The sequence below is a fragment of the Bos javanicus genome, chromosome X, assembly GCF_032452875.1.
Source record: "Bos javanicus breed banteng chromosome X, ARS-OSU_banteng_1.0, whole genome shotgun sequence".
NCBI classification, from domain to species: Eukaryota; Metazoa; Chordata; class Mammalia; order Artiodactyla; family Bovidae; genus Bos; species Bos javanicus.
In genome coordinates, this window is record NC_083897.1 from 23,165,406 (window position 1) to 23,182,699 (window position 17,294).

Consider the following 17,294-nt stretch of genomic DNA (forward strand, 5'->3'; position numbering starts at 1 on the left):
TAGGAGGTATATCCTAAATGTTCTCACTACAGACACAGGAAAGGATAACTATGTAAGGTGATGGATATGTTAATCAGTTTGACTGTGGTGATTATTTCACTATATATATATATATACACACACATACATATATACATATATATATATATACACACACACACACACATATTAATAAAAAAATCATAGGCTTCCCAGGTGGCACTAGTGGAAAAGAATCCACATGCCAAAGGGGAAGACCCAGGAGACACAGGTTTAATCTGTGGGCTGGGAAGATGCCCTGAAGGAGGAAATGGCAACCCACTCCAGTATTCTTGCCTAGAGAATTCAATGTACAGAGAAGCCTGGTGGGCTATAGTCCAGGGGGTTGCAAAGAGTTGGACACAACTGAGCATGCATGCAATCACACAATATCAAATCATCAAATTGTACTCTTTAAATGTATACAATTTTAATTGTCAACCATAACTCCATAAGTTGGAAAAATATAAAGAACAACAAAAAATCACTATTGTTCTATGAATTTTTAACTTCAATGAATTAGGTGTATATATATATATATATATACACATACATTATATGTATATATACTTATATATATGTACATATATATACTTATACATATATAAGGTGTATATGAATGATGATTAAAACCTTAATCTGATTAATACTGTTGAGGTGAATCAGCTATTATAGAGTCAGTACTGTCTGAAATGTAAAGACTTCTAGAATATATGACAAAATATTGAGTACTGTAAACCCTGGAAAATAAAGACTTCCACTGTGATTTTTAAAATGGTTCTCTTAAATGCAAATCAAAACCACAATGAGGTACCATCTCATGCCAGTCAGAATGGCTGCTATCCAAAAGTCTACAAACAATAAATGCTGGAGAAGGTGTGGAGAAAAGGGAACCCTCTTACACTGTTGGTGGGAATGCAAACCAGTACGGCCACTATGGAGAACAGTGTGGAGATTCCTTAAAAAACTGGAATTAGAACTGCCATATGACCCAGCAATCCCACTGCTGGGCATACACACGAAGAAAACCAGAATGGAAAGAGACACTTGTACCCCAGTGTTCATCGCAGCACTGTTTATAATAGCCAGGACATGGAAGCAACCTAGATGTCCATCAGCAGACGAATGGATAAGAAAGCTGTGCTACATATACACAATGGAATATTACTCAGCCATTAAAAAGAATAATACATTTGAATCAGTTCTAATGAGGTGGATGAAACTGGAGCCTATTATACAGAGTGAAGTAAGCCAGAAAGAAAAACACCAATACAGTATACTAATGCATATATATGGATAGAAAGATGGTAATGATAACTCTATATGTGAGACAGCAAAAGAGACACAGATGTATAGAACAGTCTTCTGGACTCTGTGGGAGAAGGCGAGGGTGGGATGATCTGAGAGAATAGCACTGAAACATGTATATCATCATATGTGAAACAGATCTCTGGTCCAGGTTCGATGCATGAGACAGGGTGCTCAGGGCTGGTACACTGGGACGGCCCAGAGGGATGGGATGGGGAGGGAGGTAGGAGGGGGTTCAGGATGGGGAACACATGTATACCCATGGCTGATTCATGTCAATGTATGGCAAAAACCACTACAATATTGTAGAGTAATTAGCCTCCAATTAAAATAAATAAATTTTAAAAAATGGTTCTCCTAAAGCCTCAGATAAATCAACATACTTGATTTATCACCTGATCTTAGCTACCTGTGAAAGATGATGTGCAACAAAGAGAAAAAGAGCATTTTAAAAAATTTTCTTACTGAAGTATAGTTGATTTACAATGTTGTGTTACTTTCTGCTGTACAGCATAGTGAATCAGACATATATATACAAATGTTCACTCTTTTTTAGACTCTTTTCCCATATAGGTCATTACTTACTACTGACCTGTGCTATACAGTAAGTCCTTGTTAGTTACCTATTTTATATATAGTAATGTGTATATGTCAATTCCAATCTCCCAATTTATCCTTCCTTTCTTTCCCCCCGGTAAACACAAGATTGTTTTCTACATCTCTAACTCTATTTCCACTTTGTAAACAAGTTCATCTGTACCATTGAAAAAGTATTTTTAATAAGTCTTTCAATGATCCCTACATCATGCAGATGCTGCATGGTGAATATCTGTGCCAAGGCTTTGAAATAAGTGTGGGGATTCTTTCGGCATATATGCAAATGTTCTATGGAAACTCCAACTTCTAGGATTCCTAGAGGCAGAATACAAGGCCAAATCTCTAAACCAGCAGCATAGCTATCATTTAGAACTGCTACCTTCCTCAAAGACTTTGTGACTGTGTCCAGGCATAATCCCTCCTCCCCGCCCCTGCCACCCAGGAGCCACACCTCTTCTCTAACTACACAGAGAGGCCAAGTCACCAGCATATGGTCTCTGTCAAGGGACCACAAAGCTATGGGCCAGTATCAGCTGCCAGTACGTCATCATTCTTATATCCCTCTTTCTCCAATCAGATTGAAGGTGTCCAGAAAATTTTTAAAGAGAAAGCCATGAGCGTAACTGCTTTTGCTAGCAGCCTACATGTAACTCCCCCCCAGGAGAACAAAGCATTTATAATTTTATTTAAAAAATTAGCCCAAACTATTATTTTCTTTAACATCAGAGAAACAGTGGGATAACTATTAAGGACTATCAGGCTCCATGCCCAAGGATAGAACCCAGAAAATGATGTGTTTATAGAATTTGATGAGATATTGCTAAAAGGTATCTTTTGTCTGATAGTTTAATTACATTGTTTCATGTTACACACAGAAAACAGAAGATTGGAAGAGTGATATTTCTTAAAGAAGAATCACTTACTCGTCATTCTGCTGAGAAGAAAAATGATTCTGCTCTGTTAACTGATTATGCTGTTCTCGGTTCTTAACTGTGAAATAAAACAAAGCTTATATAAGCATCATTTGGAAGCCATGCTTCTTACTTCCTTGAGGACCAATAACCTTCACATGTGCATACACACAGACCTCAATCCCATTCTAGTTCACCTTCACAGACTTAAAACAGCCAGAGGGAAGGCCAGTCTGAATTCGGAATATAGAAAAGGATCAAACCATGCTGTATTTTATTCAAGACATTCAAGTTTATAACTAGCACCCCTCTTAGGCCAACATTACTAGGCACTGATTACTGAGTCCCCACACAGAGCTGCCTCATGGGAAGGACTTAGAATTAACACATTCAGATTGCTTTATCACTGCAAAACTGCTTCCCAGGCATTAGAGCTCATCTTCTACTGCAAAATTCATTTTCTGAAATAATTCAAACAGCTCCCTGAATCTTGATCTCCTACTAACGAGTTTAATTGTAAATAGTAGAAAGTAAATATCAGCCCCATTCCTTGTAAAAATTATCACAAATCTGAGACACTGAATTGTTCTTATACTTCCTGTTCTAGAGAATGCATGCTTGAATTTACCTGTCAAAAGTTCCTGTTGCTTCAACAAAATAGTTCTGATTTCTTTTAACCACATCATCTTCATATCTATATTTGAAGCCTAAAGATTTAAAAAATGAGGGAGGAGAAGACATGTTTCCTTTTTAAAAGGATGCTTTATAGTAAAACAAAGGTCATTATTATATTAAACATAATCTATATTCTGAACTATCATATTCTTACCCTAACATTTTGATTCTTAAACTTCCAAGAAGCAAATAAACAGCCATCAGATTAGATGAAATAATAGTCAAGACTAATTTGAAACTGCCCTTCAATAGTAATGCTTAGTGAAAAGTGAAAGTTACTCAGCCATGTCTGAATCTTTACAACCCCATGGACTATACAATCCATGGAATTCTCCAGGCAAGAATACTGGAGTGGATAGCCATTCCATTCTCCAGGGGATCTTCCCAACCCAGCGATCGAACCCAGGTTTCCCACATTGCAGGTGGATTCTTTACCAGCTGAGCCATTAGGGAAGCCCAATGCTTAGAGAAATGTGAAATATAAATCTCACTTATTCTTTTCTGTGTAGCAGGGTTTTTAAAATATATTTGGCAAAACTAATACAATTATGTAAAGTTTAAAAATTAAATAAAATTAAAAAAATAAAAATAAATAAAAAAATAAAAAATATAAATGTTTTCATGTTTAATTTTAGTAAAACAAAACAAGCTCTATTGTTTCTGAAAAGACAATCTATTGCACAGAATTCCCTGGTGGACTACTGGGTTAGGACTCGGTGCTTTCACTGCTAAGGGCCTGGGTTTGATCTCTGGTTCAGAAACCAAGATTCAACATACCACACCGTAGTGCAGCCAAAAAAATTTAAAAACAATTGCTTGCATAGTTATCTTCCCTCCTTAAATATCCTCCCATTACTTACAAGATAAGTTTGTTAATACATAAGAAAAATCTTACATCTAAATCAAGCCAAGAGCATATATTTTTATGAATTATCTGTATATTGTCACCCTGCTTATTTGACTTATATGCAGAGTACATCATGAGAAACACTGGGCTGGAAGAAGCACCAGCTGGAATCAAGATTGCCGGGAGAAATATCAATAACCTCAGATATGCAGATAACACCACCCTTATGGCAGAAAGTGAAGAGGAACTAAAAAGCCTCTAGATGACAGTGAAAGAAGAGAGTGAAAAAGTTGGCTTAAAGCTCAACATTCAGAAAACGAAGATCATGGCATTTGGTCCCATCACTTCATGGGAAATAGATGGGGAAACAGTGGAAACAGTGTCAGACTTTATTTTTGGGGGGCTCCAAAATCACTGCAGATGGTGATTGCAGCCATGAAATTAAAAGACACTTACTCTTTGGAAGGAAAGTTATGACCAATCTAGATAGCATATTCAAAAGCAGAGACATTATTTTGCCAACAAAGGTCCGTCTAGTCAAGGCTATGGTTTTTCCAGTGGTCATGTATGGATGTGAGAGTTGGACTGTGAAGAAAGCTGAGCACCAAAGAATTGATGCTTTTGAACTGTGGTGTTGGAGAAGACTCTTGAGAGTTCCTTGGACTGCAAGGAGATCCAACCAGTCCATCCTAAAGGAGATCAGTCCTGGATGTTCTTTGGAAGGACTGATGCTAAAGCTGAAACTCCAATACTTTGGCCACCTCATGCGAAGAGCTGACTCATTGGAAAAGACTCTGATGCTGGGAGGGATTGGGGGCAGGAGGAGAAGGGGACGACAGAGGATGACATGGCTGGATGGCATCACCGACTCGATGGACATGAGTTTGAGTGAACTCTGGGAGTTGGTGATGGACAGGGAGGCCTGGCGTGCTGCAATTCATGGGGTCGCAAAGAGTCAGACACGACTGAGTGACTGAACTGAACTGAATGAAGACAGAGTTAAAACAAATAAAAAACATCAAGCATTGTCAACAGGTAACAAGTCATGATACAAATACTTTTGAAATGGCTCTTAAAATGTTCTAATTTCTCTCCTCTTCCCTGATACAGGTTGAACATTATAGCATGTGTGGCCAGGGCTTTAACCACATTCTTTAGAAACAACGACCTCATCTGAACCATCATATCACCTTGTCTCATAATCAGGTCCTCTCTGAATGCTGAGCACAAGAGGAATTCAGCACTGTTATCAATCTGTAACTCTAGAAATTTGATGGGGACAGAAAAGCACCAGCCAAGCTCTTGGCTTCCAGTTCTTATTCATAAGTCTCCTGATGTAGCAGTGAAAACTTAAAGCCACAGAAAGCATCACAGACACATCTCAAGTTAAAAAAACTTTTGCCAACAGAAGTAACCTAAGTGTGCATCAACAGATCAATGGATTTAAAAGGCAGTATATATATACACACACACACACACACACACACACACACACACACACACAATGGAATACTACTCAGTCATAAAGAGGAATGAAATTTTGCCATTTTCAACAATAGGATGGACTTGGAGGGTATTATATCAAGTGAAATAAGTCAGAGAAAGACAAATATGATATCATGTGTATGATATCACTTGTATGTGGAATCCAAAAAATAAAACAAACTAGTGAATATAACAAAAAAGAAGCAGATTCACAGATACAGAGAACAAACTAGTGGTTACCAGCTGGGAGACGGAAGTGTAGAGGGGCAATGTGGGGGTAGGGGATTAAGAGCTATAAACTATTAAGTATAAAATAAACTACAAGGATTTATTGAATCACTTGGGGACTATATCCAATATTTTATAATAACTATAAATGGAAAATAATCTTTAAAAATTATGAATCACTATATTGTATACCGATAACATATAATATTGTATACCAACTATATTTAAATAAAAGAATCAAAGAAAATTTGCTAACTGATAACATGTTTAACTGTATCACAAAGAATAATTATCAAATAATATTTAGGTGACCTATAGGAAAGGACTGAGAATTTCTGTAATGTAACCAAAATTATTTTTGTTTGCAAATTCAGACTTTTGTATCTTAAGGCAGGTAGAGTTTCTAGAACAATTCTTAAATGACCAACCTGGACAATATAAACTTCTTCCTTTCCAGCATTCCAGATTTCAAACTTGCGGTTATCTCCTTTTACATATTCAGTGATTCCAAGTTCATCCATCTACAATATATGTCATGATTTTTATGAGCATTTTATTCTGAAAATGAAGTTACATTAAATCTATTCCCGTCATACCCATCATATTCTAAATGAAACAGAATTTCTCATTTGTGCAAAATATACTTTTACATTCAAAAAATATGAAATGATGAATTCAATCACAGACCTGAATATTTATATGGTTTCACTGAACTATGCACTTATAGTACAGACTACACGTTCCATTCCAGTGACTGAAACAAATTGTTATAAATTTGAACATCCAAGTAGTCCACGTAAGATTGAATTCTGTTATAAATTAACAGTACACTATAAAAATGAATTGTGTCAAACACAGAAGTAAAAGTAGTTAAATATCAGTGAACAAGGTCATCCAAAACTAATTTAAATGGTTTATTTTTAATAATCATAGGCCAGATAAGTTAATCTCATAAATGATTACTTATGTCTATAGAAATCCTACATGTTATAGACATCCAATTTACAGGTCAGGCAGGAACCAATTAGCTACACAAAAATCCCCTCTATTTCCACCAATCTCTCAGCTTCTCTGGAAAATAAATAATCTGTCACGGGAGAGTGATGTCTTCTTGTAGCCAGGGAAACTTTGACATGCAATAATCCTTCCTTACCATAGTTTTTCTTCTCTTTCACATGATTGTGCAAAGCACAAACTTTTCCATTTTCTTTTATCCTGTGCTGCTAGTAGCTTGGTTAATTCCATTTTGAGCAATTTCACTCCCTTGTACACATTCTCTTTTAGTCTCCTTCTGCTTTCTTTTCTTTCAATTCTTGCCTAATTATCTAAAGGAATATCTCACACTCTGTTCCATTTACATGTGTCCCAAATGATCCTAATTAGAGCTGATAAGCATTAAGAGTAGTACTTAGTGAGATCCCCGTACCAAGAAAAAGAAAAGGGATTATACTTAGAAATGAAAAAGCTTGTGATATCTACCCTGAATGTACTCAGAAGTTACTTTCAGAATGATCAAAAATCATCTTTATATTCCTACTCAACCACTCTAACTAAACTACTTTTGTTCAAACATCAGGTTTTAAGATAAATAATAATCTCATATTCAAGCTCTATTTAAACTGATTTTGTTTCAATACATGGTTTTGTCCTAACAGCATGGTAAGATGGAAAGCCCATGAGCTAGCTAAGTGTCTTGGTGCAAGTTGCTTAATCATTCTGAACTTGTGTTGACTATAAAATAGGAAGAGTACCTATTTCATAGAGTTGATAGAAGGATTATATAGCATGCATTAAAGGCTTAGATAATAAGATGAGTTTTTTTAAAGTATGAGTTTGCTTTCTCAGCTTCTCCTTATTTGAATAGCAACAGTTTTGCTATTTTTTCACTGCCTACATAAAGCACAGCATTATAGATTAAATAAATCTTTTGAGTTACTCTGGAAATCTAACAATTATCTCTATCAAACTATATTGTTCTTGCTCTTGTTGTTTAGTAGATAAGTTGTGCCCAACTCTTTTGCGACCCTATAGACTGTAGCATGCCAGGCTCCTCTGTCCATGGCATTTCCCAGGCAAGAATACTGGAATGGGCTGACATTTCCTTCTCCAATATTGTTCTTGCTGCTGCTGCTGCTAAGTCACTTCAGTCGTGTCCGACTCTGTGTGACCCCATAGGCGGCAGCCCACCAGGCTCCCCCGTCCCTGGGATTCTTCAGGCAAGAATACTGGAGTAGGTTGCCATTTCCTTCTCCAACGCATGAAAGTAAAAAGTGAAAGAGAAGTCACTCAGTCATATCCGACTCTTCGCGACCCCATGGACTGCAGCCTACCAGGCTCCTCCGTCCATGGGATTTTCCAGGCAAGAGTGCTAGAGTGGGGTGCCATTGCCTTCTTAGTTCTAAGCAATTCACTACAAATGATCTACTGTAATACAATCTATTTGCAATTCATGGATTGTACATATTTTCTCAAATAATAAAATATAAAGATTTTATTGAAAGATTTTTAAGAATAGAGGCAGAGTTAAAGTTCTATCAGTCATATGATATACTATGTAATAAATAATATATATATAAAACAAAAGAACAAAGCTGATTCTATAGTTATACCGTAACTGTGATCTCTGCCTCATCCTTCACATTTTCATTGATGATTTCTGACAGCTGTGAATTTATTTTCTTTACTACAAAGCATTTTATCTGAAGACATCTTGCTGCATCAAGTACTCAGGGCCCCGACTTTTAAACTAATTTTCTGTCTTCAGGGCAGTACAATGATGTCAACTACCTTGTTAAAAAGTCTCCCAGTGGGTCAAGAACTCTGGGATTATAACCAAGAACTACAAATTTTAAGACTTATATTTATGTATCTGGGATACATAATAGTTACCTCTTGAGTTAGTATTATTTAAAAATTTATCTTCATATTAACAAAACAAAAAATGCAGCAAGGCTGAACTGCCGTGAGGCAATTACAAGCAAGGTATTGGGTATAAAACAGTAACATAACTGTATCTTGAAAACAGTTTCTGGGATCAAAAAAGAAAGAAAACGAGGATTATATCAGAATACAATTTATAAAAATTGGCAATAAATGCTGGAGAGGGTGTGGAGAAAAGTGAACTCTCTTACACTGTTGGAGGGAATGCAAACTAGTACAGCCACTATGGAGAACAGTGTGGAGATTCCTTAAAAAACTGGAAATAGAACTGCCATACGACCCAGCAATCCCACTGCTGGGCATACACACTGAGGAAACCAGAATTGAAAGAGACAAGTGTACCCCAATGTTCATTGCAGCACTGTTTATAATAGCCAGGACATGGAAGCAACCTAGATGTCCGTCAGCAGACGAATGGATAAGAAAGCTGTGCTACATATACACAATGGAGTATTACTCAGCCATTAAAAAGAATACATTTGAATCAGTTCTAATGAGGTGGATGAAACTGGAACCTACTATACAGAGTGAAGTAAGCCAGAAAGAAAAACACCAATACAGTATACTAATGCATATATATGGAATTTAGAAAGATAGTAACAATAACCCTGTATGCGAGACAGCAAAAGAGACACAGATGTATAGAACAGTCTTTTGGACTCTGTGGGAGAGGGCAAGGGTGGGATGATTTGGGAGAATGGCATTGAAACATGTATAATATCATATGTGAAACGAATCGCCAGTCCAGGTTCGATACATGATACAGGATGCTCGGGGCTGGTGCACTGGGGTGACCCAGAGGGATGATATGGGGAGGGAGGTGGGAGGGGGGTTCAGGATGGGGAACACGTGTACACCTGTTGTGGATTCATGTTGATGTATGGCAAAACCGATACAATATTGTAAAGTAACTAGCCTCCAATTAAAATAAATAAATTTATATTAAAAAAAACTAAATGGGCACAGAACATTAGTATGTATTTAAAAAGAACACACAAACTGAAGGATGTACATCAAATAAATTAGAATGGTTGCTACAGGGGTAGAGAGGAGATGAAGTGCAGAGGATAGAGATAAAAAGGAATGAAGGAATGAAATAAACAAGCAAGAACAAGACCTGCCAGCATGGTGCAGGTGTTATGATCATGGAGTTCGAGGCCATCTGCCTGGGTGTGACTCTATGCCCTTGGATGAAATATTCACCTCTCTGGAACTTGGCTTGCCTATCCTCAAATGGGGTTTATAATAATTCCTACTTCATATAAAGTTGCTATGTAGATTAAATGAATTAACACTGATAACATTTAAACAGCTTCTAGCAAAATAGCATGATGCATATATTTGTTACACTTAAAAACATAGATGAAAATAATAAACGCATGAACTAAGGAATCTGAAGAACTCGAATGTCTCCATTTGACTGACTGTGTGTGTGTACTTTAGGGCCTTTCCTTTGCACAGGAGCTGTCAACTTAAAATATAGCACACAGTCATCATACAGCTGTCAGGCCATGAAATTCCAGCTTGATATGATGAAGTCAAGGCAACAGTTCCTTGAAAGTGCTTCCACATTGATCCTCTCTACCAAGGGGAAGATTCTGAAACCAGGAATCCAAACTCTTATGTAACACACCGACTAGTCCTACCAGCAATTATTTAATTCCAGAATTTCATGTAAGCAAGAGGAAGAAAGCATAGTGAGGCTTATAAGAAATAGCTTAATTTCGATCTTTCTCTGTGAGCAACATCACCATTTTCCTAATAATGCTGGTCTCAATCCTTGCAGGCATCAGTGACTAATGTCTTTTATTAAGGACACTAGGTGTTACTGTGGAATCAAAGAAAAAACAGGCTGATTTTTTTCCTTCCAATGTCAGTTATTATTTATTTTCTGCATCTAGTAAGTCAACAAGCCTTCCTGTTTACCTGCCATGGAAATGTTTCTTGCATCTATCCCACCCTCTGTTTCCATGGTAACCACTGTTTGCATTCTCATGAACTGGTTACCACATACCAATCCATCCTCACTCTGATATACTTTAGAAATACTAAACTACTCTGTTAGTGTGTCCAATTTGTGATAAATTAAAAGTAAAAAAGAGAGAGAGAGAAAAGTAAAAAAAGAAAAATCAGTACAAGCCAGAAATAGTCCATTAGTAGTAACTAGGTCACTCTACAAATAAAAAGTGAATCAAATGGATTTGGGTCCAACTAGTCTATGAAGATAAAGTACCTTCCCGGGGAACAGATATACAGAGAGCAGGAAACCTGAACCCTGTTTGATGTCGATTACAAACTCTTGATTTTCAACCAAAGTTTATTAGAGACATAAAAGACCCTTGGAGATTTTAGGGGCTTGGAGATGGGTGGCTAATATCAAAAGAGCAACAGGACATTTGTTATGAAAACAGTGAGAGTTTTGAAGAGCCATAGCTGTGGGTTCAGCAGGGAAAGTAGACCATAGGAAAAGATCAGAGACCTAACTGTGGTTAGGAATTCTGTCAGGAACAGTATACAGTTGTTGGCATCTGGGAAGAATCAAAATCAGGGTCTGCTTCTCAGGGGGCCTCCTGACACAAAGCCCTCATGCCTGCTCAGGACATATGGCCCATCCTCTTTATTACCACTGCTGGATATCTCATCAATTCTCAACTTGCTAACAACCAAGAAACAACAGGCTCATGAGAAATAGCCAAAATGATAGTGGCTGGGAAGTTGAGGGTAATAATTTTCTCCATTTTCCAAATTTTCTTTTCTTTTCTTTTTTTTGGTCACGCTGCACAACATGCAGTATCTTCCTTGACCAGGGATCAAACCTCTGCCCCTCCCGGTGGGAGCTCAGAGTCTTAACCACTGCACCATCATGGAAGTCCCCAAATTTTCTTTAACAAATGCTATATTGCTTTTACAATGTAGAACTTGAAAGATAAAATTAATTAGGTGTGAAAAAAATCAAATTTGCCAATTACAGACTCCTGTGGATTGGAAGTTCCTCTTCTCAAATGTCAAAACCAGCTGGGAATGGCACTGAATTGCCAATAACTTCCTCACACAATACTGCTCTCATTTGAATACCAAACTAACTGTAGGACAGAATGGTGGTTTGGGTTATGGGAGAGAAGAAAGCAATTTCTAAGGATCAGACAGGACAGGTGTGGGCAAGATTCAGCAATAGGTGGCTTTGGAACACCCAGGAAGAGAGGGGATGGAGGAGGAATATGATGGGAATATGCTAGACATAAAAGTGATCTGGTAGTCCAGTGGTTAAGACTCTGTGCTTCCAGTGCAAGGGGGCCACAGAATCAATCCCTAGTTGGGGAACTAAGCTGAGTGGCGAGGCCAAGAAAAACAACAACAAAAAAAGTGATCCATTTTTTAATTACATTGAAAAAAAAAAAAAAGGAAAAAACTCTTTCCTCTTTGACTCTCCTGTATGATAAAAAGTCCTTGCTACCAAGACCAAGAACTCCACCTGGTGTCATTGGTAAGACAGGGCAAATGGGGGAGCCTGGGTCTCTTCCTGCACCAGGCAGGACACTAGGGCGCCCCCTTGAGGAATGCCTGGGACTGAAGTGAGAGAGGAAGAGAAGGTTACATTCTGCCCTTTCTGGTTCTCACTTCAGGCAGACAAGTTCTGCTTCACCTGACATCTCTATATGACTCCTACTTAAGGTTTCATGGGTGAGAGCTTGAGAAATGAGTAGAGAAGGGGGTCAAAGGGTACAAACTTCCAGTTGTAAAATAAATAAACCCCAGGGATGTAATGTATAGCATGGTAACTATGGTGACCATGATTAATAATACTGTACTTCATATTTGAAACTTGCTAAGAGAGTAGATCTTAAAAGTTATCACAAGAAAAAAAATGTTTTTAACTGTGTGGTGATGGATGTTATTTGTGGCGATCATTTCACAATATGTACAAATATTGACTCATTACACTATATACCTGAAACAAATACAATGTTATAGGCCAATTATACTTCAGTTTAAAACAAAAGATTTTGTTTAGAAAAAAATATACAAATGTGTGTGACTAAAGTATAAAACCCAGTCATCTGAACTGAAAAAGTACACAAATTTGAATACAATATATGCATACACGAGAAACTATTACATTATACAATTCAAAAGGTCTTACTTTCAAACAGTGCTTAAAACTGTATGATGGGTATCGATCACCACCTTCTCCACTTTCAACACGCCTTTTACAAAATACGACGGCTTTTTCATACAGGAAAAGGTGCCGCTGCATTGGTTTGAATCGAGCAAAATCCTTCATCTTTGTAGTACCTTTCTTGTGTCCAATCCAAACACTGAACGCACCCTGCATTATCATCTTGCCCAGCTCATTTAAGTTTCCCTGGAACAGAAAACCTCAGCTCATTAGTACAGGGCAGAAGGGCATTCAGATCTGACAGCATCATTACAGTGTTTAGTTTAAGCTACTAAAACCCTGAAGCATAATTTATAGTTTTAAAAGTTTCATTCATCATAACTTTTCACATGAAAACATGCCATGTGTCAGCCGGTTACAAAATGACTGTGGGACTGGGAGATAGAAGAAACCTCCTTTTCCCTGGCTTCATGTCTCCAATGTGGAGGTATTTCAGCTGGGCCAACTCTCCCCATGGCTTCCTCAGTCCTGATTGGCGAGTGAGCTCTTCCAGTCCAAGTTTTCCCACGGGGTGGAGCTAACTCCTAAAGATTTGATCTCTTTCTTCCATCTCTCTATCTTGGACCTGGGCAAAGAGCACTTCTGAGACCATATGTCTCCTTAGAATAGACCCAAATATCCCATCACGTGGGATCTCCCAAGGTCTGCACTTGGGGGTAGGCCTTGTTAGGTACAAGGGGAATGTCGTAAATCCATCTGGCTGCTGATCTGAAGCCAATTTTCCACTTAGCATCATAAGTAATAATGCTGACATTTAGATCCTTCGTTTGTCTGCCTCTCACGTCTTATTTCTCAGTTGTTTCAGGAGAGGAAGAAAGAGATGTTAACATGCTTACCCTGTAAAACTGCAACAATCATGAAGATCTACTTACGATATAGCCATTTATTGCAGTCTGATGCATTAAGTCATTAACTGACTTCAGTAAATCCAGCATTGTGTCAAGTGCCTCCTTTAATTCTACAGATCCGACACAGTCTTTGCTATATTTTAATAGCTCCTGTAATTAGAAGTCAAGAGTTAAACTTAATATTAGGCAGATATTAATAGCTGGAGAAAATGAATATATTTTTCGCTAACATGCTTTCAAGGAGGAATCCAAAGATAATGGCACTTTTTTGAGTAATTTCTTTCACATGCTATTTGTCACATTAATACTATATTTAATAACAATGTCAAAACTGGGGAAGAAATGGAATAGTGACTAAACAGTAGAAAGTAAAGAGCATTCAATACTGGCAAACAATAGCTATTAGGACACACTAGAGATTCGTTTTTAAAACAATTACACATCTTTTTGGTCCTCCATGTAGAGCAATTAATTTTATTCACCATGCGTACACCATAGAACATTGTGAAAAGACATTTTAAAACAATGTTGTATTTATACCTAACATGACATTTTAGGAATCCTTTCACATTACTGAGGGATATGCTATCTTTATTTTTCACTGAGAAGGCTCATAGGAAATACAGTCTCAAAACTGTAAGAAGTATTTGTTTAGTTCCACTTCAACAGTAAACCTTCTGCAGTCAATCTTGTCCATGTATCACTGTAACTTGTATGGACACAAACAGCTAAAAGCATAGATTCTACTGCTATATCTAGCCCTCCCAGTCAGGGAGCCTACCTGTTTCTAGTGCTTCCTTTTTAATGGCTTTGCTACATCTGACCCAAAAAAGTAAGTAAAGAAAGAAATGCTTCATGTAATTACCTTCAACAGTAACTGGTATTTAGTGATACGTTGCACTGGTTTCAGTAAATAGGAATCCAGACCAAGTCTGTGTTTCAATTTTCTTTGACATTCCTGTCATTAAAATAGAATTATTAATAAGTTTAAATTAAGACATTTGCCTATGAAAATGCCAAATGTTCACTGATTAGACCCAACGCATGGATGTTTCTTACATCTCAAGGAAAATTTACCAGAAAGATCGCTGTCCTATATGGTATGGAAATTTTAAGAGGCAGTATATCTGGAAAACTACAGTGAACATTATTTCAAGGATTGGAGAGAGAGAAAATCCCCAAATTTCAAAGACAAAAAAAAATTACGTATAAATTCACAATCATGTGGAATGCTTAAAAAGTCAGAAAGCAATGAATGATCCTAGGTTAACATGACCAGAAAGTTCTTCAGAGTATCCAAGAAAATTAACAAAAGGCTCAGTTCCACATGACAAGACCCAGAAAAGAAATAGGTTGCACTGAATATAAATCAGACTGGGTATGAGAAGAGTTTCCTAAATGTCACAAGAAAAATATAGCCTTTATCAACTAGTGCTATATTTCATTTGATTACTGGCTTGCTGCCACTATAAATATAGGAGTCATGACTCTGGGTCCTGGGAACATTGTAGAGTCCATATTTAGGGCAAAATGAAGCTATTTGGGATGAAATGTGCATATAGGAAGTGCAGAACACAAAGGGAATGGGAGAGGATATACCTATGTAAGATCCAGGACCCTCCTCTATATATGGGTAAAATTCAATACATCTAATTCAATTATCAATTTATGGTTAAAAATGGTGAACTGATACATGTATTTGGCTCTTCTCACTCATGAAATACAACTAACACGATGGAAACATTTTTACAAGGCAAAACCTAAAGTTACAAGCTGAGAGAAGGGAAAACATCTACAAAATTTGGAAACTGGCAAAGGGCAACCCCAAGGAATAACTCAATTTATGTTCAAGAACACCTTTCCCCCTCCTCCAAGAATGCCTTCCTCCTCTGAAAGTTGGAGATGAAGGTGGGGTTTAAAAAAAAGATGATTGTATAAGAAGTAATTTTAAATGCTTGTTTAAGGGGTGGTCCTAAGATGGCAGAGGAATAGGACAGGGAGACCAGTTTCTCGAACACAAATTCATCAACAAAACATTTGAACGCTGAGCAAATTCCACAAAACAACTTCTGAATGCTGGCAGAGGACATTCAGATCAGATCAGATCAGATCAGTCGCTCAGTCATGTCTGACTCTTTGCAACCCATGAATCACAGCACGCCAGGCCTCCCTGTCCATCACCAACTCCCAGAGTTCACTCAGACTCATGTCCATCGAGTCAGTGATGCCATCCAGCCACCTCATCCTCTGTCGTCCCCTTCTCCTCTTGCCCCCAATGCCTCCCAGCATCAGAGTCTTTTCCAATGAGTCAACTCTTCGCATGAGGTGGCCAAAGTACTGGAATTTCAGCTTTAGCATCATTGCTTCCAAAGAAATCCCAGGGCTGATCTCCTTTAGAATGGACTGGTTGGATCTCCTTGCAGTCCAAGGGACTCTCGAGAGTCTTCTCCAACACCACAGTTCAAAAGCATCAATTCTTCGGTGCTCAGCCTTCTTCACAGTCCAACTCTCACATCCAGGAAAAACCATAGCCTTGACTAGACGAACCTTTGTTGGCAAAGGACATTAGGCATCCAGAAAGGTAGCCCATTGTCTTCGAAAGGAGGTAGGACAAAATATAAAAGATAGAAAGAGAGACAAAAGAGTTAGGGACGGAGATCCGTCCCAGGAAGGGAATCTTAAAATAGAAAGAAGTTTCCAAACACCAGGAAACACTCTCACCGGCAGGTCTATTGCGAGTCTTGGGATCTCAGAGGGCAACATAACTGGGAGGAAAAGTAAATAAATAAACAATCAAAACCCACAGATTACGTGGCTAACAGCAACTCCCAACAGAGAAGCAGCCCAGACGCTCGCATCTGCCACTAGCAAGCAGGGCCTGGACAGGGAGGCACGGGCTGCACTGCTTAGGGTAAGGACCAGGCCTAAATGCCCCAAGGGCAATCTGAGGAAACTAATTTGAGATAGCAACCCAGACTGTGGGATAGCTATCCCACAAAAAGCCCTAACCTAAGACACTGCCAGGCCCACTCACAGAACAAAGGACTGAGCACAGCTAGCCAGCTGTGGACCGGCCCATCCCCCACTGGAGACAGGCAGGAGAGGGCAGCCAGCCAGAGCTGGAAGCGTGCAATTGCAGCCTGGGAGAGGCATCCTCTACCAAACTGCAAGCAGGCTTCGTTGCTAACCAAGACTTCTTGGGATTCTGGATGATTGACATCCACCAGGAGGGTCGCAGCCAGAGATCAGCTCTCCAGAAG

The 17,294-nt window shown here is 38.2% G+C and overlaps 1 protein-coding gene across 7 annotated transcripts in view; it reads right to left on the bottom strand.

The window, feature by feature from the left end:
• Nucleotides 1-17,294, bottom strand: part of MCF2 (MCF.2 cell line derived transforming sequence) — a 125,149-nt gene that overhangs the window by 12,931 nt on the left and 94,924 nt on the right. For all 7 annotated transcript variants that reach the window (XM_061408514.1, XM_061408513.1, XM_061408518.1 and 4 more), the window contains 6 exons: nucleotides 14,900-14,992; nucleotides 14,059-14,184; nucleotides 13,151-13,372; nucleotides 6,498-6,590; nucleotides 3,463-3,541; nucleotides 2,847-2,913 (listed from right to left, as the gene is read on the bottom strand). In XM_061408514.1, coding sequence (XP_061264498.1) covers nucleotides 2,847-2,913; nucleotides 3,463-3,541; nucleotides 6,498-6,590; nucleotides 13,151-13,372; nucleotides 14,059-14,184; nucleotides 14,900-14,992 — 680 coding nt within the window. The remainder of the gene's footprint in view (nucleotides 1-2,846; nucleotides 2,914-3,462; nucleotides 3,542-6,497; nucleotides 6,591-13,150; nucleotides 13,373-14,058; nucleotides 14,185-14,899; nucleotides 14,993-17,294) is intronic.